At 51.5% G+C, this 23278-nt stretch overlaps 1 protein-coding gene across 5 annotated transcripts in view; it reads left to right on the plus strand.

Moving 5' to 3' along the window:
* PAX7 (paired box 7) overlaps positions 1-20225 on the plus strand; it is a 117600-nt gene extending 97375 nt beyond the window's left edge. For 2 of the 5 annotated variants that reach the window (XM_032760989.2, XM_058444519.1), the window contains exons 8-9: positions 6881-7127; positions 16214-18135. In XM_032760989.2, coding sequence (XP_032616880.1) covers positions 6881-7127; positions 16214-16329 — 363 coding nt within the window. In that variant the 3' untranslated portion in view covers positions 16330-18135. Of the gene's footprint in view, positions 1-6880; positions 7289-16213 lie in introns of those variants that run through there. The other 3 variants (XM_032760986.2, XM_032760987.2, XM_032760988.1) reach the window with 2 other exon arrangements.
* The last annotated feature ends 3053 nt before the right edge of the window (positions 20226-23278 follow it).

The raw sequence follows: 23278 nt of genomic DNA on the forward strand, positions 1-23278 counted from the left end.
ATGCCTGTAATCCCAGCTACTCAGGAGGCTGAGCCAGGAGAATCGCTTGCGGAAGCGGAGATTGCGGTGAGCCGAGATCACGCCATTGCACTCCAGCCTGGGCAACAAGAGTGAAACTCCGTCTCAAAAAAAAAAAAAAACTCCTGACCCCACAGACGCCCCGGTGATTCCAGTGGACAGTCAAGACGGAGAACCAGTGATGGAGCAGACAGACCCAGGGGAGCGGCCCGTCCCTCTTGCCCAGTCCTCAGCCTGCTCTGACAGGGTCTGCCTGGAGGCAGAGGTGGATTCCAGGCCCCAGACCCTTAGGAACCAAGGCCAGTTGTGAGCTGGGCTACTCCAGGTCATCTCCCAACTGGGGACAGTTCTTGGTCCATAGGGACACTTTCATACAATTCAGACAAACAAAGCATTCTATTCCTGGCAAGCTGTGTTCTGACAATGGGAACAGAGGGCTCTGAAAATATCTCCCCTTCTCACCTCTTGTGAAAGTCAAAACGGCGAGCCAGGGCTGGAGGTGAACCTGAGGCTTGGAGATAAAAGTGCTCTGTGTGTCAAGCCAGCAGATCCTTTTGGAACCACACCCAAGACGGGGCAGGAGGGAGTGGCAGTAATCCCTGGGATGCCAAGTCACTCCCCCTCTTTGAGCCTCAGTTTCCCCATCTGTGAACACGCAGCAAACTCCAAGTTGCCTCCCAAGTTTCATGTGCATATTTGGGTGTATTTACATGCAAGTGTGTGCGTATGTAAGCGTATTGGATGAGTTTAAGAAAGTGGGCGTGCAAATGGGAAAAACTGTCCTGCCTGTTAACTGGGGCTCTGATGAAAGGCTGTTTGGCAATCGGGACCAGAGACATTTTCATTGGACTCATTGTCCTGGATTCAGTTGTGTGTCTTGCAGAGTATGGTGTGGGCTGCCCTGTGCAGAGTTGTGTGGATTCCAGGCCTTGCTCGGCTGAGACTGGGAGACTCCAAGGATTTGTACTTTGATGGTTCCTTCTTTCTATAGGGGAGCACACTCAGGCCAGAGTGGGGTGCCACTTGTCAAAGCCACACACTCCTGCTCCCTTTCCAGTGTGCAGGCCCCAGCTTCTGCGTGGGGACAGAATAGTTCTAAGGGGGCAGAGCAATGCTTCATTCAGAAAGCACCCGCTGGGTGTTGGCCCCCATGGGAGAAAAAGATGAAACTGCACGGCCCCTGACTGAGAGGTGTTCCCAGAGTCTGCTTCCAAGTGCTCATTTCCATCTCAGGCAAGGTCCCTGAGCCACCTGCCTCTTCCCTTCTAATCCAGGCAGAAGAGGTGTCAGGGAGGTGAAAAAGGAAGGGGAGGGGGACAGCTGATATTTACTGGGAACTAACAGTGCACCAGGCATGGCACATCCAGTGTACATTTACTCACTTAATCCTTACAATAACTCTCTAGGTAGCTACAATGATCATCATACCCATTTTATAGATGAGAAAACCGAGGCACAGAAGGTTAAAGAAATTGCTCAGAGTCGCAGTTAGTCAGGGCAGATATTCTGGCCCCCATGCTGCAGGAAAGCCCATCTGAGCACTGACTGGCCCAGGCCCAGTGCCCTCAGGGAGACTGTTGTCCCTCTTGGAGCCTCAGGGTCCCTCTCAGGCAGTGCAGAGGTGGGGCTCCGTGACCTGCCGATGGTCCCTGCAGCCTTGACCTGATTCCTGACCCCCACCCCTATCCTGACCTTCAGTCTCTAGGTATCCTGACCTTCAGTCTCTAGGTCCTGTGCCTCCCTCTCCCTCTGCACCCTGCTGCGGCCCCCACACACTCAGCACAAACCCTGCCACAGAGCCCCAATGATGGCGATCGCCCCTTCTAATTGCAGCCACACTCCCAAAGCCACGTTCGGTTATCACAGAGGGTGCAGATCTCGCAGCTCAGCCTCCTCAGTCCCAGGCCCTCGGGGCCAGCTCAGGAACGGAGGGAATTAATTACATTTTTCCCATCCCCTTCTTTTAAAGTAGGGGAGTGCGCCGGCATGTCCCAGGGGAGGGGGCGGTGAGCAGAGGCTGTGGAAGGGGGGCCCCCACCCCCAAACCAGCAAGCCTCTCCCCAGCAGGCGGAAGGGAGGGTGAGGTTGGCCTCTTATTGATTTAGTCTGGTCGAGGCTGGGACTGATTTGGAGCAGAGGGAGGGGAAGGGGTTGGGGGTGGGGTAGGGGCCATGGCGGGTGGGGGAAAGTGGAGGAGGAAGGGAGAGGAAGGGACGGCTGTCTGTCAGCCTGACGGACAGCCCTGAGATTTGCCTTCAGATAAAACCTTACAGATGTGGAGGTCGGTATTGATTTTGAGTTAGTAACGGTAATGTACCAAGAAGTAATACATTAGTGAAAGCAAGGTCACCGGGAAAAAAGTAAAACCCACCTGGGGAGAGGCCTTAGCATTCTTGAGGGGGGTGGGTTACTGCATCAGACCTGAACTTCCTCAAGTTGAAAAGTTTGCAGACTCCGGACCTCAGCTGGGTTCCTAACTGTGGGCCAATGCTGTCTGCTTCTGCAGGCCGAGAGGGAGCCCTAAAGGTCCCCGGGAAGCCAGAGGCCAGCGAGGGTCATTTAGGCCCGTAGGGCTCTGTGCAGTGAGGTTGCCAAACCTCTCCCTGTGTGCTCTCCAGCACAGCTGGTGGCAGGGAAAGAGCACAGCTAGGGACTCGGGAGACCTGGGTGCAAATCCCAGCTCTGCCACTTACCAGCTGTGTGGTTGTGGGTGAGCCCTTTTGCTTCCCCGTGTCTCAATTTTCCCATCTGCATAACGGGAGTAATGATACCCCATCTGCTTGAGGAGTCCATGAACTGGCCAATATACGACTCAGGCCTTGTGGTCTTCATCAATGTTCTCCCCTCCTGCCGCTCTCCAGTTGGGTCCTGTCCCATTAGCTTAGACGCTGCCCTGCCTGGAGGCAGGGGGTTGGATGAAATGGAAGCCCTTTGATCCACAGACCCCCAGGGACTCTGGGAGAGAGTGAGCAGTGGCAGCACATCCTCCATTCACAACTTCCCCAGATGTGGATTTGATTTGATGTTCCAGGGCAAATCCCACTGAGCAAATCCCATTACAGGAAAAGCTCCCTGGACCCAAGCTGTTTCTGAGCTGTCAGTTCACGGCCCAGGGTCCAAGGCCTCCTGAGCCACCAGGCACCACCCAAGCCCCTTCTGAGAAAGGACTGCACAAGCCCTTGCGGCTCCTGGAATTTTCACTGTCCACCTTCACCTTCTTGCTATTTCCTAACCCTGCTGGGTGTATCTCATGGTTCAGCCCCCTCAGCCCCAGGGACCTCAGGGCCTTTGCACTTGCTGACTTCTCTGCCTGGAAAGCTCCCCTGCCTCATCTTCTCAGGGCAGTTCTTTCTGGTCTTGCTGGATATCACATCCTTGGGGAGGTCTTGCCTGACTGCCCCACATAGCCCCTTATTTTTCCTCCGTAGCATTTATCAGTATCAGAAATTATATTATTTGTTCACTTGTTTATTGTCAGCTTCATTCCTTAGGCTGACAGCTCCAGGAGGACATGGGATTGGCATTTTTCATGGCTGTGTCCCCAGTGCCTGGCTGTGTCTGGCACGTAATAGGTGCTCAGTAAATGTTTGTTAAAGGAATATGCATGAATTCAGCAGAGGTTTTCTGAGCTCAGAATATGTAGCAAGCACCACGTAGGCATGGGGCTCCAGAGATGGACAAAACACAGTTCCATCCTGCCCTCAAAGAGCTCATAGTCCAGCCCTAGCTCCAGACTGGCACATAGTAGCACCCTATGAAATGCTTGTTGGATGAATACGTGAATGAATGAAGGATATTTTCAAGAAATAACACATTGTTTGGGATAGCTGGGATGTAAAGTGCAAGGTAGAAAGGGGTGAAAGGAGTTGGGACAGGCAGCTAGAGGTCTGGTCACTAGGAGCTTTTGCTGAGAGATAATGGGGAGCCATTGATAATTCTGGAGTGATATTGTCAGATTGGGCAGCAGTTCTGTGTAGGTCTCTGTCTTAGAGGATGAGTAGCGGGTCTACACATAGCTCTCAGCCTGTCTCAAACCATCCTCATCCTCTTCCTAACCATCCCCCGACTCCTCCCCTCCCATCATCCCGTCCGGGCTTGGCATCTTGGGGATGGGCAGGAGGGAAGGATCAAACTGGAGTCTCACGGGAGCTGACAAACCCTCCCAGGAGTCTCCCAGCCTCCGTCGACTGTCCTTCTGAAAGAAGGGATCTGGAGCCTGTATGTTTTTTTCTGAGCCTCTAAGTCTATTCTTGGAGTCCAGGCCTCCTTTGAGCAGGGTCCGTGTTTGTGTTGGATCAGAAAGGAGATGGGTGGGAAAGGGTCTAGACTGAGAACCCCAGGGCAGAGTTAGATTCCTGAGTTTGCCCTGGGACCTTGCTCTCCTCCCCAAGCCCCTAGCACATTCTTCAAGCTAAGGAGATCCCATCTTGACAGACAGAAAGCAACAAACACAGTCCTGCAGTGTCAGACACCCTCACATACCACTACCCCAGCACCCTACTGTTGACCCGACCACGACAAAGACCTCAGAAGCACATTCAACACAGAGCGAGCTAGGGAGACCTCAGCTCCCTAAAGTAGCGCTAGTGTCCAAAGGACTCCAGACCCTCCCCAGCCCAGCCTCCTGCCTCCCAGGCAGACTTTCTCTCTCCTTCTTGCAAACCCATTCCAGTGTGTCTTTGCCATCTTGATGAGGTTGACACACCCCTATATCCCTCCCAAATCTCCCCAGCTGTGTGGAGATGAAGACTAGCCAGTTGACGGTCCCAGCAGGTCTGAGCTCTGAGCTCTGGCTCTGGGGTGAGAGTGACAGAGGGAAAAGGTGGAGGAGGGGAGACCCCCAGGGCTGAGGGCATGGGGGAAGGAACCAGGCAGAGGCTCTACTCAAGACATTCCAGAGGACCTAAGCTTCCCCCAGAGCAAGGGACCCCACCCCACTCACCCCACATTAGCTGCCCAGGAAACAAACTACTGCTGGTCCTTGGAGTGAGACCCTCTAAAGTGATCAGATGCCTCAACCTCATTCATTCTTGAGAGTTGAACTTGACATTTTGCAGGTGAGCCAGGGTCAGGCGAACTGAGCCATGGGCCTGCTGTGAGACCTAGGGAAGCCACGGCCCCTTTGCAGGCCTCAGTTTTTTCATCTGGGAAATGGGCATCCTAGCTTTGCCCCACACATCTCTGGGCTTTTGGGTTGGGAGAGTCAAATGAGTTAACTGCTCAGGGATATTCCCAAGGTTACACAGCTGGTAAGCAGAGGAGCTCGGTGTCTGTCCCTGGCCCGAAGGGTCCATCAATGCCCTCGACTGTGGCTAGGCCTCAATGCCTGTGGCACAAGCCAATAATAAAGGCATAGGTAAAAATCTTCAGACGGTGTCTAGTCGGCAAAGCGATCACTGCTCGAATGCCCGCAGCCTGCTTTCTTACCCTGTAGGGAGAGTCAGGGAACTCAACCGTGTGCCCAGCAGGGATTGCCACGTGGTTCTCCGTCTCGGTGCTGGGCAGATTATCAGCAAAGTCGTCCCCACCTCATACTCAGGGTCTTCCTCCCATAAAGGGCGGCATCACCAGGAGGTCATCAGGGGCCAGGGCCCTACAGGTTAGGTTCACGAGGGCCTGCCTCTCCCTCCCACCCTCTCCCCTGCCCTCCTTTGGACTGACCGGGGCACTGTGCCCTCTCTCTCCTACCCTCTCCCCTGCTCTGCTCTGAACTGACTGGGACACTGTGTCCTCTCACTCTCCAGGAGCTCCTGCTGCACCACTCCCAGCCCCACTCCAGGAAAGCACTGCTTTTCCCCGTCCTCTTTCCTGGAGAGCTGGACAGCAGGTTCCACCTCCCTAGATTTCCCAGACTACTGGGGATGACTGGATGCCCTCCTCTGTGTCCTTTGATAGATAAGATGCCGGTATCACTACTCCATGTCTCTATGATCTTTGCTAGTAGCTTCCCTCACCCGACCCAGACCCTTCCTCCTCCTCTCCCCAGACAGGGGAGAGACCATGGCTCTTTCTCCTCTGAAGTCTCAGAGCCTTCAGCTCTCAGCCTGGGGCCAAAGTCACCATCCATGCCTGTTTGGGGAGTAAATAAGTGAACATCCCAGTAAGTGAACACCTGGACCTCCATCCAGGTCCCCTGAGCTGAGTTTCTAGAGACAAGCCTCCCCTGGTAGTCTGTGTTGCCAGCACTGACAGTGAGTTCCTCTTTGTGGAACCCGGCCAGGCAGGGAAGGAGGGGATGGTCACAGACCTTAGGAGCTGGTAGAATCAAAGGAAGGGGCCTGAGAGGCTCTTTGAAAGCGTTGGCTGTGGGCTTCAGTGTCGAAGGGACAGGAACTTCAGAGTCCAGAGGAGTGGCAGGCAGAGCAAGCCACACACAGTGACGCCAGACAGATCAAGAGTCCTGCTGTAATGTTTGCGTTAGAAGATGGGGCCATCCCAGTCTGGTGGGGGAGGCACAGTTCTCTGAGCTTGGAGAACTCCCTGACTGATGGGAGAGGCCTCATTAGTCAGTTCGCTCATTCATGCATTCATTCATGCATTTATTCATTCAATAGACAGGCCCAGAGTGACCCTTAGAGCCAGACCCTGGAGCTAGAGAGGCGAGTAAGCCCCTGCTGAGTTCTCAGTGGAAGGAGGATCCCTGTGTCAGGACCCTCCTTCAAGAGAAACACCGAAGACCAGCAGCCATCCCATGCATGAGGGCACGCAAATCAGGTAAACTGAGGACCTCGAAGCTACAGAGACTTCAAGGGAACAAGTCTGGCAAAGAGCGTTCCAGGGCCAGCCTGGCATTGTGCCCAGTGTGCTCGTGTCTCTGGGGTCTGTCCGGTGAGCCATGGCACTAATGGCCTTTTCCCCACAGGTGATGAGCATCTTGGGCAACCCCAGCGCGGTGCCCCCGCAGCCGCAGGCTGACTTCTCCATCTCCCCGCTGCATGGCGGCCTGGACTCGGCCACCTCCATCTCAGCCAGCTGCAGCCAGCGGGCCGACTCCATCAAGCCAGGAGACAGCCTGCCCACCTCCCAGGCCTACTGCCCACCCACCTACAGCACCACCGGCTACAGCGTGGACCCCGTGGCCGGCTATCAGTACGGCCAGTACGGCCAGAGTGAGTGCCTGGTGCCCTGGGCATCCCCCGTCCCCATTCCTTCTCCCACCCCCAGGGCCTCCTGCTTGTTTGTAGAGAGCTACAAGGTGGTGTCAGGGTGGGGTATGTCCATTTTACAGATGGAAAAATTGAAGTCCAGCAAGACGGAACATTTCACCTAAAATGACACTGAATTGGGCAAAACCCAGGACATCTCCTGGCTAAACCCCTGCTTCTGTACTGTGGCTCCAACAGAAATATAATACACAACACAAATATCACTTAACATTTCTAGTGGCCACATTTGAAAACATAAGAAGAAACAGGCCAGGCATGGTGGCTCATGCCTGTAATCCCAGCACTTTGGAAGGCTGAGGCAAACGAATCACTTGAGCCCAGGAGTTCAAGACCAGCCTGGTCAACATGGTGAAACTCTGTCTCTACTAAAAATACAAAAATTAGCCAGGCACAGTGGCACGCACCTGTAATTGCAGCTACTCAAGTAGGTAAGGCACAAGAATCACTTGAACCCGGGAAGAGGAGGTTGCAGTGAGCCAAGATCACGCCACTGTACTCCAGCCTGTGTGATAGAACAAGACTCTGTCTCAAAAAAAAAAAAAAAGAAATCAAGGGGAAGAAACAATGGAATTATTTTTACTGACATTTTATTTAACCCAATACATCCAAAAGATTATCATTTCAAAATGCAATTCATATATAATTATTGAGATATTTTACATTCTCTTCATGCTATGTCTTTGACATCCTGTGTATGTTTTACACTTACAGCCCATTTTAATTGGGACACTGAGTTTTCAACAGAAATACTTGATCTGTATTTAAATTTCATATAGTTTGCAATTGAGAAAATAGACTTACACACCCAAAGTGTTCCAAATTGTAAGCTTTCCAACCACTAAATAACCCAATTGAAGATTAGTTTTTGACTTTAAATTAGTTCCAGTGAAATCGACATTTGAAATTCTGTTTCCCGGTTGCACTAGCCACAGTTCAAGTGCTCGCTAGCCATGTGCTGCTGGTGGCCACCGTGCTGGACAGCTCAGTGGGAGACCCTGCCCCTTCTGCCGCAGGGCATGGGAAAGCTGGGTTTCCAGCTCTCTCCTCCACTCCAAACTCTGCAGTGGTCTCATGCACCCATCCCAGCTGCTATCCCCTTTGTGCCTTGCCTTGAGGCAGGGACGGTGGACCCTCAGACCAAAGGCTGGAAAACGCAGGCCTGGACACAGCCTCTGATGCCTGGCAAGGCCAGCAGCAGGGCAGGCCCAGATGGGACAGGGAGCCAGAGGTCATGGGTCACTTTCCTGCCCCACCGCCCTGCAAAGGCCTCACCTGCTGGTGTCAAACTAATCAGAAGGGCGTGTGGCAAGAGGGTGAGGCCCCCATCCCTGAGGGCGTCCTCTCCCCCAGCCCGGCCCTGGGCCAGCCTTTCTGACCTCTGCTTCCTGCCCACCCCCTCAACATACCCCTCCTCACGTGGCGTTGGCCTCCACTGCCAAATGAGGGCCAGCTGTGTCGGCCTCCACCTCCCAGCTGTGTTCACAACCCTTCCTGTGTGTGTACATGTTTGCATATGTGTATGTACACATGTGTATATGGGTGTTTGTGAGTACATATGTTGGGACATGTTACAGTTCGTGAGTGTGTGTGCATGTGATGCATCTGAGTATTTCAGCACCCATGTGTTATTGCATGCATCTTTGCATATGCGTGAATACATGTATGTGTCATCGGGCACATGTGAGCATATGTGTATATGACTTCACATGTGTGTACATAAATGAGCATATTGTGCACACGTGATATGCACATCTGTGTATGAACACACATGTGCACACATGTAAGCATATGTATCTGCTTAAACATGTTTAAATGTGCATTCAAGTCTGTACATATGGTTGAGCGTGTCTTTATGTGTGCCTGCATGTTTGGCATAGGTATGCATATGTCAATATGTAGATATGTATAATGAATATGCGTGTGTATAGATGTATATGAGTGTGCAAACATGTGACTGTATGTACACGTGTATAGCCATGCATTGAGGCATGCACACATGCTTGAGTGTGTCTGTGATTGTGTGGGAGTACCTGTGTGTGGACACATATGTTCTGTGTGCAGTGTGTAAATAGGGGTGAGTGTATGAGTGTATGTTTGGGTATGTCATAGGTGTGGCTGTGTGTACATGTGTATGGAGGTACATCTGGGTGTAGACATATACCGTGTCTGTGTGTATAACTGTGTGTGTGTGTGTGTGAATGTGTGCGTGGGGGTCTGCATGTGTATTTGAGAGCAGGGTGCACGCATGCACATGGGAGAATTTCCAGAGGGTCCCAGGGTGACCTCGTGACCCAGCCCATGTTCCTGGGCGTGGAGCAGGACACACATGCTCTTGATAAATATTTTAGAGTGACCTCAGCGGCGGCAGCAGCCCCGGCCCGGGGCAGGCGTTAGTCACACCCAAGCCCGGTGCCCTGCTCCAGGGGCGCCTGCTCAATTCGGAAATAAAATTAACCCCAAAGTCAGCATGGGGGTGGCAGGGGAGAGGATCAAAAAGGAAGGGGCCTAGGAGGCGAGAAAGGAGGGTTTGTTCTCCTCTTGCTTGGACAAAGCCAGCCAGAGCAGCTTCCTCCTCCTCCACCACCCCCCACTCCATTCTTTTCTCTCCTCTCCTTCCACTCCCTTCTCCTCCTCCTGTCACTCCCCTTCCGGCTCCATCCCTGCTGCCCTGGCTTCTCCAGGAATAGCTCAGAACTCCTCTTGGCCACATTCTCCAGCCCTCCCCAAAGGGAGCCCAGCACAGACCCCACCTCACCCCACAGAGACTCTAGGCCCAAGCTGGGAGGGAAGGGCTGGAGGAAAAGCCCCCTCCTCTGCCACCAATTAGTGCAGGCAGCCACACGCTTGCCTCTCTGAGACTCAGTCTTCCCATCTGTGAAATGGGGGCCACGGATTTAGCCGTCTCAAAGTGTTTCCATTGCACCACCTCCCTCTCCTTTGGCATTTTGGAGGCCCCGAGACACATCGTGTTCCCACTAACCACTTGCCCCACATCCCTGGGTAACTTAATCCATCTGTGGCCGGGATGTCCTGGCGTGTGTGCAAGAGTCCCATGTCCTGGACTGTGCCCGCGTATGCCCAGGTCCATCTGTCCTCCCGTGACACCTGTCCTCTGCCCAAGTTCATCCCACAGGGCGCTGGGCAAAATGCGTGCTCCTCCACGTCATTCTCTAAGTTATTTGTCCCCAGGTTGCAGGTGCAAAAACGAGGCTCAGAGACGCGAGGTAGCTTTTCCAAAATCCCACAGCATGGCAATGGTGGACCCAGAGTCTCCTAACTTCAAACCACAGATCTGTGGAGGCCACTCAGCAGCAATACACACCTGAGCCCACCCATGCGTGGATTCACGTCTACAGCTTCACATGCACGTGCATATGGACAGATGCACATGCAGAGAGAGGGGTTTATATGTGAGTGTTCACTAATGTGTGTATACACAGCTTTAAGACATAAATATACAAAATGTGCATGTGTAAAGGAAGGAAGAATGACCATTTATTGAGCATCTACTGTGGGTCTGGCATTTCATCCACGTGCCACCCTATGCAGTACACGTGGTTATTCTCATTGGACAGATAAGGAAATGGGATCCCAGAGAGGCTGTTTGCCCAAGGTCACCCGGCAGCCCATACTGATGTGTACACAGCCACACCTGCAGCCTGGTCCCTGGAGAGCCACCTTCAGGTGTGCATGGAACGAGCATACACATGGACGAAACTCTTAGGCCCCAGAGTCCTCCTCCTCCTCTCCGTGGGCTTCTCATCTTCCCAGGGACACCTTCACTCCTTTTCCTGCTCTGGCCATTGTCCATCCACCTGTCCGTCTTTCCTCGTCTCTTGGGGGGGTGGGGGCAGGGTCCCAGGGATGGGGCACACGGCAGATTAATATGGCCCTGGTGTTCCCAGAGGCCAGGGCCGTACTAATGATGGGGCTGATAGAACGCAGAAGTGTGAAAAGAATTTTAATAGATCTGACAAGTCTAATAAGAATTTGTGTCTAGAAGGGTCCTCCTCTGGGGCTGCGGGCTGACGAGGCGCTGACGGCTGAGATTGTTTACCGGTTGGCATCACCACCACATCTCCTGCCAACTCCCAATTAATCTAATTTGAGACATTTAGAGCCCAGGCGCGGGCGCGAGGCAGAACAGGGGAGATGCGGAGAGACAGAGGGACAGGGAGGGCCATTGACAGAGGCCATAATAAGAAATGTCACAGCCCTGCCCTAGCCAGCCCCTCGGCTCCACCCTTGGCAGAGGCAGGCTGTGCGGCCTGTTGGGTGCCCTTGAAGTTGGCAGGGTCGTCAGGAAAGTTTGGCTTCCTGGTGTTTCCTTGGCTACCTAGACAGGGCCTGGTAAGCTCCTACTGTGTGCTGGGCCGTGGGCTGGTCGCTGGGAGAGGCTGACGAGGATAAGGCACACAGAGTGGCCAGAGGCACAGGCAGGACCAATGCAGGCTCCTCCTCCAGGACCAATGCAGGCTCCTCCTCCATGTCACGCGCTGCATGTGACTCTGGGCCAGCGACCTCTCCGTACCTCAGTTTCCTCATTTATAGAAGGAGAACGCTGATACCTAAAGCATGGGGCAGTTGAAAGAAATAGATGTGGTCGTGCCTGCCAGCACACAGCAGGTGGTCCATACATGAGGGTGCTCGCTTTGTTGTTCTGATTATTATTCAAAGCCTGTGAAAACTAGAACTACCATATTTATCAAAAGGATAGGAATCAGTTTATCAGAGGGATGCCTGCACTCCCATGTTTATTGCAAAACCATCCACAATAGCCAAGACACAGAATCACCCTAAGTATCCATCAATGGATGAATGGATAAAGAACATATAGTATATATACCCAGTGGAATACTATTCAGCCATAAAAAAGAATAAAATCCTGTCATCTGCAGCAACATGGACGGAACTGCAGGTCATTTTATTAAGTAACATAAGCCAGGCACAGAGAGACAAACATCACGTGTTCTCATATATGGGAACTAAGAAGGTTGATCTCATGGAGATAGAGAATCAAATAATGGTTACTAGAGGCAGGGAAGCAGGGAGGGAGATGAAGAGAGGTTGGTTAATGGGTACAAACATACAGTTAGATAGAAGGAATAAGCTCTAGTGTTTGATAACAGAATAGGGTGACTACAGCTAACAACAATGTATTGTATACTTCAAAATAGCTAGAAGAGAGGATTTGAAACACACAGAAATGATAAATACTGGGCCAGGCATGGTGGCTCACACCTGTCATCCCAGCACTTTGAGAGGCCAAGGTGGGCGGATCACTTGAGGTCGGGAATTTCAGACCAGCCTGGCCAACATGGTGAAACCCCGGCTCTACTAAAAAATACAAAAATTAGCCAGATGTATTGGTGGGCACCTGTAATCCCAGCTACTTGGGAGACTGAGGCAGAAGAATTGCTTGAACTTGGGAGGCAGAGGTTGCAATGAGCCAAGATTGTGCTATTGTACTCCAGCCTGGGAGACAGAGTGAGACTCCGTCTCAGAAAGAAAAAGAAAGAAAGAAAGAAAGATAAGATAAATCCTGAAGGTGATGGATGCCCTAAACAGCCTTACTTGATCATTACACATTCTATGCACGTAGCAAAACATCAGAGGTACCCCCAAAAATATGTGCAAATATTATGTATCAATTGTTTAAAAAGCCAGAGCTCTCAGCCCACCCACAGGAATAGCTGGAGAGGTTGGTGTGAGAGGTTGGCATGGTGTGAAGTAAGGAGGGGAGGCAGTGGCTGCTGTGACTCAGGGGAAGTGTCACCTGCCTTAGCGGCGTGCCCTTGGACAGATCGCTTACCTTGCCTGGAGCAGAACATGGGATCAATGTGGAATTTGGAGTGTAGAGCATCTCTTGCCCTCTAAAGTGTTGTGCATGTATAAAGGGTTATTCTCTAGGAGCCTGCGGGGGTGGCTGGGAGCCAGGCTCAGACTGCCTGGGTTTGAATCCTGGCTCCACAACTTAGGAACTGTGTGATCTTTGAAGTGGTGCAGTCTCTCAGAGCCTCAGTTCCATCATCTGTAAGATGCGGATACCACCACTACCAGCCTCATAGAGTTGTTGTGAGAATTAAATGGAAAATGAGCACAAAATGCTTAGAACAGGACCCGGATAGAACAAGCTCTCTGTAAACACTGGCTCCCCCTCTTTCTATTCCGACTGTCCATCTAAGAATGAGGCTTTTTTTTTTTTTTTTTTTTTTTGAGACAGAGTCTCGCTCTGTTGCCCAGGCTGGAGTGCAGTGGTGCGATCTTGGCTCACTGCAAGCTCTGCCTCCCGGGTTCACGCCATTCTCCTGCCTCAGCCTCCCGAGTAGCTGGGACTACAGGTGTGCACCACCACGCCCGGCTAATTTTTGTATTTTTAATAGAGACGGGGTTTCACCGTGTTAGCCAGGATGGTCTTGATCTCCTGACCTTGTAAACCGCCTGCCTTGGCCTCCCAAAGTGCTGGGATTATAGGCATGAGCCACCCCACCCGGCCAGAATGAGGCTTCTTAACGAGATGGATCCTGGCAGGTAAGGCAGGCTCCCAGTAGCAGAGTTGGTGTGGCCAGGGCTACAGGGTCCCCCCAAGGCCAGAGATGGGAATGGCCCTACCCTCACGCAGAGTAAAGGGCAGACCCAAGACAGGACCAGGCTGACTGCCGCCAACTCTGCTCTACCAATTGGGAGTCTGGAGGCCAAGTGACTTCAGAGGAAGGCTGGCAGTCCCTGGGGGCTCAGCTCGGACCCTAGGCAGACTTAACTTCCCTCTCATCACCCACCCTGGAGCCTGGTAAGCAGAGGGGCACAGGGTTCAGACACTCCAGAGAGATCCCAGGGCATTTGCACATCCTTTGGGACTGTTGAGGGCCAACCCCCTGCATGCTCTGTAACCACCACCTTAAAGAACAGTGTCTCACTTCATCCTCATAGCAGCAGCCCTGGAGGAGGCTGGACTTTGTTTTCCCCATTCTACAAACAAGGAAGCAGGTCTAGAGAGGTCAAGTGATGTGCCCAGGGCCACATGAGCAGGAGGTAACTGGGACTGCAGCCACCTCATCTGCTGCTTCATCCCCTCCTGCCCCCATCAAAGGCCATGTTTACTTACTAAATCCCAATCCTAGTCTTCCGCTGCTTCCAAACCCACATCTCTCAAGCTCACAATGTGCCAGGCACAGTACCAGCTAGCCACTTTGTACGTATTTCTTCTTTAACCTTCATAACAGCTTCTCAGATAGGTGTTATTATGATCCCCATTTTACAGACAAGGAAACTGAGGTTTGAATGGATGAGGTGGGATGCCCCAGATCACACGTTAAAAGTTGGCATGTGCAGGATTTGAACCTCCGTCATTTGAACCACTAGGCAATACGGCCTCCCATGGCTCAATGATTGGCACTGACCACCTGGCCTCCCTGGCCTTGTTCTCAGGCCATGCCTATCACCTTTTGGCTCCACCCACCTACCCTGGGCAGGAACCTCCAACCTTGGGGAAGCATGTAGAGTGCTACAGCGTCCCCTGTGGGCAGGTGACAGAACAAGTGTTGAGCCAGGCCTTGTAATTCCTAATGCAGTGTTCTTTCCATCTTCCTCTTGCTTCTGGATCCTACAGATCCCAGGGGTTTGGACTGGCCACAGCCACAGATCCCAGCTTGGGAGGCAGCATCCCTGTGCCTCTGGAGGCGTTGGCCACACCTCAGTCAAATCATTTGGTCAGGGCTGATTTCTGTTGTAGCCTCAGAAAGGCAGAATTAGTACAGTCAAGACAGAACACATGTACATGCAGGTCAAGGGTCATCCCTGCACACACACAGATATAGAGGCAGGTACCTGGCTCAGTTGGAACTCACCTGTACACAGTGCCTGCACATGCACTGGCATTCCCAAGGTTCATCTATTCACAAAAGTGCACACAACTCACACACATGTGCACGTGTGTGCAAATGTTGCTTTTGTGTGGACATTCATGTGCAGGCCAATTATTCAAGGAGATTCTTGTTTCTGTTGTTCACACACACAAGTATGCACCACTCTCAGGCACACACACCCTCAGACACTCATCTGTGTCCTCTGGGTAACCAGATGGGCAGAGCTGTAGGTCTCAGCTCCCTGCGTATCTATGTCCGGGCTCCTTCTGCGTGGATCCCTCAGCTCACCCATAGCCACTTCGGCCTTGCAGCAAAGGTCTTGCTTTGCCTTATCTGTAAGCTGGGCACAGATAGAGAAGGCAGAGAGACCTTGCCCTCATCATTACCTGCACTCAAGGATTCACAGGGCCTTCTCCATAGCAGATATATGTAGTGGGCTTGTTGAGGGGTGGTTAATTCTTTGCTCAGCGATGTGGGTAATCTTCTATGCCTCCCTAGGAACTTACCAGAGAGCTGGGCACACAATGCATTAAACATATTTGCTGAATGATTGGAGAGGAGGTGAGAGAAAGAGCTTCATGAAGAGATGGATAGATGGAAGGATGGAAGGATGGATGGATGGATGGATGGATGGATGGATGGATGGATGGATGGTGGCTGGGTGGATGAGGGATAGATAGAGGATGGATGGATAGAAGGATGGATGGATGGATAGATGGATGGATAAATGGATGGATGGATGGATGGACAGAGAATGGATAAATGAATGAATGGGTGGATGGATGGATGGACAGAATGGATGGGTGGATGGAGGCATAGGTGCGTGGATATGGCTGGATGGATGAGAGGATGAGTGGATAGAAGGATGGAAGGATGATGGATGGATGAAAGAATGGATGAATAGACAGGATGGATGATGGATGGATGGATGGGTGGATGGATGGATGGGTGGATGGATGGATGGATGGATGGGTGGATGGATGGATGGATGGATGGATGGATGGATGGATGGATGGATGGGTGGATGGATGGATGGATGGGTGGATGGATGGATGGATGGATGGATGGGTGGATGGATGGATGGATGGACGGGTGTAGATAGCGTGAATGGAAGAATAAACAAAAAGAACCTCAATTTCTAGGAGAGTCTCTTCTTTTTTCCAGCTGCTGTTGATTATCTGGCCAAAAATGTGAGCCTCTCCACCCAGCGTCGTATGAAGCTCGGGGAGCACTCCGCCGTGCTGGGACTCCTGCCTGTGGAAACTGGCCAGGCCTACTAGGGCCCCTGGGGCGACTTGCCCCAGCCCAATTCCCAGTCCAACCCTAACTGACCCCTGAGTCTCCCAGCCTTGCCCCCTCATCCCCCTGTTGTCCTAGGAGGCCAGGAAAGGAGCCCACCTGCTTCTCATCACCGGCCCCCTGGAGGTAGACAGCCAGCTTGTCACTCACCTGTGGTTAGGGATCCAGAGTGGAGTCTGCTCCCCACTTTCCCCAAGGAGGGTTTCTGGTCAGCCTGAAGTCCTCCCCGTCAAATCCCATGGTGGCCTCTGTGCCATCCCAGGCATGGAGATTGAGGCCCACCTTGAACACCTTGGGCACCCAGAGGAGGATGGTGCCTGAGAGGAGGTCCCGCAGCTCTTTGGACCCAACTCCAGTGGGTGCCCTAGCTAGAGGTGGAGGTGAAGCTTTCAGGACTGCTCTCAGCTGGATGTACTGGGAGCCAGCCCTGCAAGGAAGGTCCCTGGCTCAGTGTCAGAACCACAGCCCTTTCCTCCTCTAGACATTGGGACTCCAGCAGAGAGGGGACCCTGGCTCTGGGGTCTTCCCAGGGGAGTCAGCAGGGGGGCAGTCTCACCCCCACTCCGGAATTTGAAGGACTTCAGAACCCTCCCCAGTGGGAAATCTAGCACAGGCAGGGAGACTGGGGAGACCAGGAAGAGGCTTAACCAGAGGGCAGGGGCACATGGGGGTGGGGTTTGTCAGCCATGGGCCCATCCAGGATACAAGGACCCAACTCAGGCTTCTGGAAGCAGAGGGCTCTTAGCCTGAAGCCCAAGTTCCCACCATGTCCACTCCATCTGGGGCCTGGGGAGCCCACAGAACTTTTCAGTTTCCTTCACTAGCTGAATCAGATGAGATGGGGAGGGGATAAAGTCTTGAGGATACATGAGTGGAGGAGCAGGAAGTGGGCTCAGAAGGCGCTTTCATAACCAGGTCCCTCTGTTTGTGGGAGGGCAAGCCTTTGTTGCCCAAGGCTTCAGCTCTCTGCCTGCAAGTCCACACCCCAGGGAGTTGAGATTTTGCCCAAAGCCTTCCGCAGAGGCCTGAGCCCATCCTTACCATGCCCCATCCTCTAGGAAGAGGCCTTCCTCTTCCCTAAACCCCTTTCAGTTTCTGGGGATGCAGAGAGCTACCCTCAGAGCTCTGGAGGAGGGCTCTAGACTGGGCAGGGATTGTTTGCCCCACAGACAAGATGATCCCCCCTGGCATGTTGTTAGGGGCAAATCGCTGTCCTGCTCAGAGTGGCATCTTTCAATGTTGCCTCCATCTTGGCCAAGAGGTCCCTGCCTCCTGATCCGGCACAGCTGAGCTGGGGCAGATGTGACCAGTTTTCAAGCTACCACCCCTGGGCAGAGGAAGATGTCAACAATTCCAGAGCAGAGGGAAGAGGCACCTTCCTTGACCACGCCAGTGGCCTCCTGAAGTTCTATTCTCTTAAGAGCTTGGGGGGATGATTCAAACCCCCGATTCCTCCTCCCTGGGAACTTTTTACCACCTTTACCTATTTATCAAAATCATATTCATCTTTACCATCACTGTCACTGTAATCTACATTCCATCACCTTTATCAGGTGCTGCTGAGTACAAAGTACTTGGGATGGGAGACACAGCACTGAATTCACCAACATTGGACCAAACTGCTTGTCCCCACCTGGGTTCGTGAGGCCACCTCTTTGCTCAATCCATGCCTTTTGCCCTCAGCCAACAAGACATTCCTAGAGGGAAAGGGCTGCTGCTCTGGGAGTCAACCTGAGTTCCTCCCTCCTGGGGAGCTGGGTTGGCAAGATTCTAGGACACTCACCTGCATGGACGTCACCTCTGTGACAAATGCTCACCTGTTTCTCATCTTCAGACTTGGTGATATCAAGCCTGTTCTGGACCATGACCAGGCTGGCTCATATCTCTGGTTTACAGAAACCTGTAAATAACTGGGGACAAACAGACTTTGGTAGCAGCAGACACATGTGGCCCATCAAGATCAAGGTTGCAACTGGAGCGTCCACTGCAGGAGACCTTTGGTTCTTCAAGCTCGGGACAAAAAAAGAAGACTCTGTTATTGCTTGGTAACCCAGTCCCTGCTTTTGTAGCTATCACAGCAGAAAGCAGCTCTTCCTGAAGACCAAACACTCGTCATCCACATTCCTTGAATGGCCAATCCTTCCACCTGGAGGCCTGGCTCAGAAAGTGTCTGAGTCTCCTGACACCCTCTGTGACTCAGGAGCAGGGATCTCAGGCAGCTGACATCAAAACCACCCAGCCCCATCCCCAGGAGGTGACATTCCAATGCTAGGACCAATCTCAGATATCTGGTCCCGATGGTGAAATGGAACAAAGACCTGCTTGGGAATAAACCAAATGATTTCTCATGATGTTGAGCGTAAGTTCTCCCAAGCCATCATCTTGGTAGAAAATGGGACTTATTCCTCGAGGGGCCCCACCCCCTTCAGAAATAGGCCCTTGATCCTGATAGGTTCTCTCTAAAACCCATATATTAACGCATCTGGCCAACTTGGTTATAAAATTCAGCCTTGTGTTGGCAACTCGAAACATCACCAGAGAGGTGATGCTGAATGAGAGACACAAGGCCTCCATCTCTTTGGGGGCTAACCACAGCTTGAGAAAGGCGGCCTGGGTTCCAGCGGCCAGGCCGTCCCAGAAACAACCCCCATCCATCCCTGTAAATACAGTCTGTAGCAAAATAAGAGCTGCTTCCTCCAACTTATCACAAGTCGCCGTTGGTCCTCCCTAAGGAGGGCTCTCTTCTGAGTTCATTGTACAATAGTTGGAAATGTGGTGATGTGCTGTTCGTTTATAGAAAGTTGACTTTTTATAAATATATATATACTAAAAAAGGAAAGAAGTCCCCCACAGTGTGTGTCGTGCTAGTGCCAGAGACCATCTGTAGGGATATATCTTCATATTGTGTGTTTCAAATTATGCATTCCAGGCTCTAGTGGGTTCTTTCATTCTTGTTCCTTTATTTTTTTCATTTGGTATTTCTCTCTTGCTATATAAAGAAAAAAAGAAGTGATGTGTAAGAACCAAGCTATGCTTTTATACTTCCATTTTATACTTGATTTTCCTTTGTTGTTCTTTCGCCAGAGGAACATGAAAGGGCAGAGCAGACAGAGAACTAGGGGGATAAGAGAGAAGAAAAGAAGAATGGAGAGAGAGGTTTGCCCAGAAGGAAAATGAAGAGTCAGATTGAAATCTGACTCTGGCTTGAGAACAGGACAGGTCCCAGAGTTTGACCACTCTGCCAGAATCCAGTGTTTTAAGATGGAGTTGGCGAAGCATCCAAGATTTTGGATCCTGGGCCTCAGTGACACTCCATCACCCAACTAAAAAGATGTTCTCTGGGACCTCTCTCAGGCCGATGTTCTTCTCATCAAGCTCCCGAATGTGTCTCGCACTATTGGACACTTTTTGGGGGTACACAGGTCTTCTCTCCTCCCCTCCTTCAGAGGCACCAAAACCAAGACCAAATGGGGGTTCTCTAGCCGCCAACTTGAAACGCTCTGAGACTTCTGTGTATTTGATGCTTCTTCAAGTCAGCTCTGACATGGCCAATTCCCCGACCTGGGAAATATTTACATAGTACTCTAGATCATTCCTTCTTCCTAGTAACTGCAACTTTGTTGCTTCGGTGTTTGACTCACAGCCATTTTCCCCCATGCGGAAGTGAGTGGGTGTACGTGAGGGTGTGAGTGGGGTGTGTGCGTGGGCGTGTGGGCATGAGGTGTGTGTTTAAATATAATCGCACCATAATTTATTCAGCTATATGGAGTAGTAGACTAGAAAGAGAAACTGGTATTTGCTTTAACTACCTGCTGCTTGTAAGCGCTTCCTCTGTAACTCAGGCGTAACTGTTATACATTAAAAGAAATTAAAAGCATTTTGAAGGTTTCGTGTACTCAATTGATTGTCATTATGCAGCTGCATAAGGGAGTCTGAGGGGTGTCCAAGAAGCCTTTGGACCTAATTTAGAGGATCAGGGTAGAAACTGCATTTCTCTTGCTCCCACTGGGTCCTCTAGTGCCAAGCAGCTGCGAGGTTTCTAGTGAATGCCTAATCAATATTTGATCAATGGATGTTGTTACTTTAAGCCTCTCTCTGAGCTCATAGAAACAGCACAGTGTCAAAGAATAAGGTGAAACTTTAGTTCTCTTCACCAGAGCAAACTTTTCCTGCTGCTAATCTTAGAACCCTCAGTGGCTGTCTCCCATTACACAGGATTTGGGAGGTAGAAGAGAGCTCAGAAACTTACGTATTGCTTGGAAGCATATGGGGATTCTTGGGCAATTTTCTGGTTTTGTTCTTTTTAGAGATGGGGTCTTGCTGTGTTGCCCAGGCTGGAGTGCAAGGCTATTCACAGGTGTGATCATAGCACACGCCTTGAACTCCTGGGCTCAAGTGATCTTCCCGTCAGCATCTTGAGTCACTGGGACTACCAGTATGCCTGGCTCTTTTTGAATTATTGATGGCGAGATCTCCAGAGAAAGCTGTAAGGGAATGAAGGAAGCAAGATAGGACAAGTAAAGAAGCTGAGCAAAGAGGTGGTTTTACCTGGCGTCCAGCTTCAACCTGATGCTACAAGGAGCTCTGGAGTGTGGATTGTAGTACCAGAGTAGTCCCACCTTGAGGCCGGGGGCTGGCCTTTGGTACTGTGTCAGTCACTGACTGCTGGCCATCCCGTTGATGTGGGTGGGTGGGTGATATGTAAGTGATATATAAACTATCTGCCCAAGCATCTCTAAAGTGGCTTTTGTGGGCTGCAGGCACTTCTGCAGAGAAAGCACAGCTATGAGCCCTTAGCAACAACAAGCACATCAGTTAGGGGACAGGTGCACTGGCCCAGGAAAAGGGACCTGGGCAGGGACCAGCAATGTCCACTCCACATATGTTCCCCTGGCCCTAAACCTGGGTAACCAAGTCATTCCAGGGCTCTGGTTTCCTTGGATTATCTTCTGAACAGGAATGCAGTGGGGTGAGAGAGTTGTTAGTTGAAATTGTACATGAAGAATTGATAAGGTGCTCCTGTCAACCTGTGTCCAGTTGATCCAGGCAAATTCCCCAGGGCAAGGTCTGGAGGGAAACCCTTGGGTCTTCCTAGGGTCCGAAACCAATCAGAAGTTGCCCCAGTATCTTCCTCTGCACAGAGTCCCTGGAGTGTGATAAGCTCTGTGCCAGTCCCCTGTGGAATCCAGAAAGCGTATATCAGAGCTAGTGCTCCCAACCATGTCCTGCCTCACATCTGTCCCCCACCTACCCACCTGCAACCAATCTATCCTCCAGGGAAGTCAGGAAGATGTGGGGGAGAGTCAGCTCTGCATCTATGTCCTCACTATTGTCCTCAGACAATTTTCTTCCCCTCTTGGACCCTATTTCCATATATTTTTAAAAAGTAGGCTTGCTGACACCTAAGGATCTTCCAGGTTACCGAGATGATAACCTAAGCCAAAGGTTTGTTGTCATGCAGGCAGCTCAGAGAGTGCCTGCATCACTTGGAGGTGTCCGTCACAAGTGCTGGGAAAGCAACACAACACATGAGGTGCTGAGTGCATGAGGCCAAGGAGCTCCACAACATAGCCTGCCCTTTGAGACCCCCCACTTGGGGAGCTTTGCTAGAAGCACTCCCTGCCCCCAAAGACCTTTGTGTGCATCCCAAGGGAAGCTGAGGAATGTAGTTTTCTACCCAGCCACATGACTGCCCAGAATAAAATCAGGTTCCTGTATATAAAAGAAAAGAGGAGATGGATAGACAAGTGTATCAGTCAGCTACTGTCACAATAATGCTGCATAACAAAGCAGTCTCTCTTCCTGGTTTCACTGATCTGCACGCCTTATGGGGAACGAGTTTCACAGCCTTTCCTTGGACAAAGTTTGCTAGTGAGGGAAAGGAGCTCCTTAGATAAATGAAGCCTCTGAGGTGGGAGGGACACAAAGGACAGGGAGACCGAGTGCAATTGCACCTGCTGTGTGGCTGAATCTAGAATATCTGGTCCTCCTGAGAGTACAGGTTCCAGAGCTCCACCGTTCCCCTCCCTAGGCTGCCACTGACTTACTCTGAACAGAGATAATTTTCCTACTACTGACAATGTAAACAGCTTCAGTGAGGAGTGGGGACCCATTTCCCAAAGGCAGCAGGTGAGGCTGATGTTCAGAGCTCCAGTCGCCTTAGCTCTTAGCACCTTAGTTCAGAGCTCCAGTCACCTTAAAAAGTGCTTTCTTAGGTAAAGCCCCACCCCTTAGTACTCTCTGTGTGACCACAGGCAAGTCACTTCCCCTCCACTGTCTCGTCTTTCAAATGGAAGTAAAGTCTGTCCCACTGTGTCAGCATAGAATACAGTAACCAACAACCCCAAATGTTGGTGGCTTAAAACACCAGAGGTTTGCTTTCTTCTCATCCATATTCATGACCACTACTCATCCTAGTCAGCCTGATGGAGACAGGCATCTCCTTGAGCGTGCTGGCCTCAGGTACCCAAGGAAAGACAGAGCAGGTGGATCAGGCACTGGCTTTTAAAGCTTCCACTCAAAACACAGGACACATCTGCTCACATGCCATTGGCCAGAGCAAGTCACATGGCCACACTGCACTTCAAAGGGAGCAGGGAGGTGTAATCTACCACTTGCCTGGGAAGTGAGAAGGGGGATTGCACCTGCTGCCCAGAGGGTTTTTATGAGGATCAGGAGGAGAAGCAAACACCTTCCTGAAGTACCTGCTCTGTGCTCCTCTCCGAGGTGGGTCCTGGAGGGAGGGTGGGGCAGAGAGCCTCATTAAAAAGAACAGGAGACATAGATGGCCCCTGCTCTGAGGGAAGGGGAACACCACTTAATCAAGCTCCTAAGTGGCTCCAGACAGCAGCCATTTGTGCATCATCAGTCTAACAACAGCCTTGTGAGGTGGGAATTTAACCTTTTGATGTACAGGAAGGAAATCAAGGG

Source organism: Hylobates moloch, unplaced genomic scaffold, assembly GCF_009828535.3.
Source record: "Hylobates moloch isolate HMO894 unplaced genomic scaffold, HMol_V3 SCAFFOLD_9, whole genome shotgun sequence".
NCBI lineage: Eukaryota > Metazoa > Chordata > Mammalia > Primates > Hylobatidae > Hylobates > Hylobates moloch.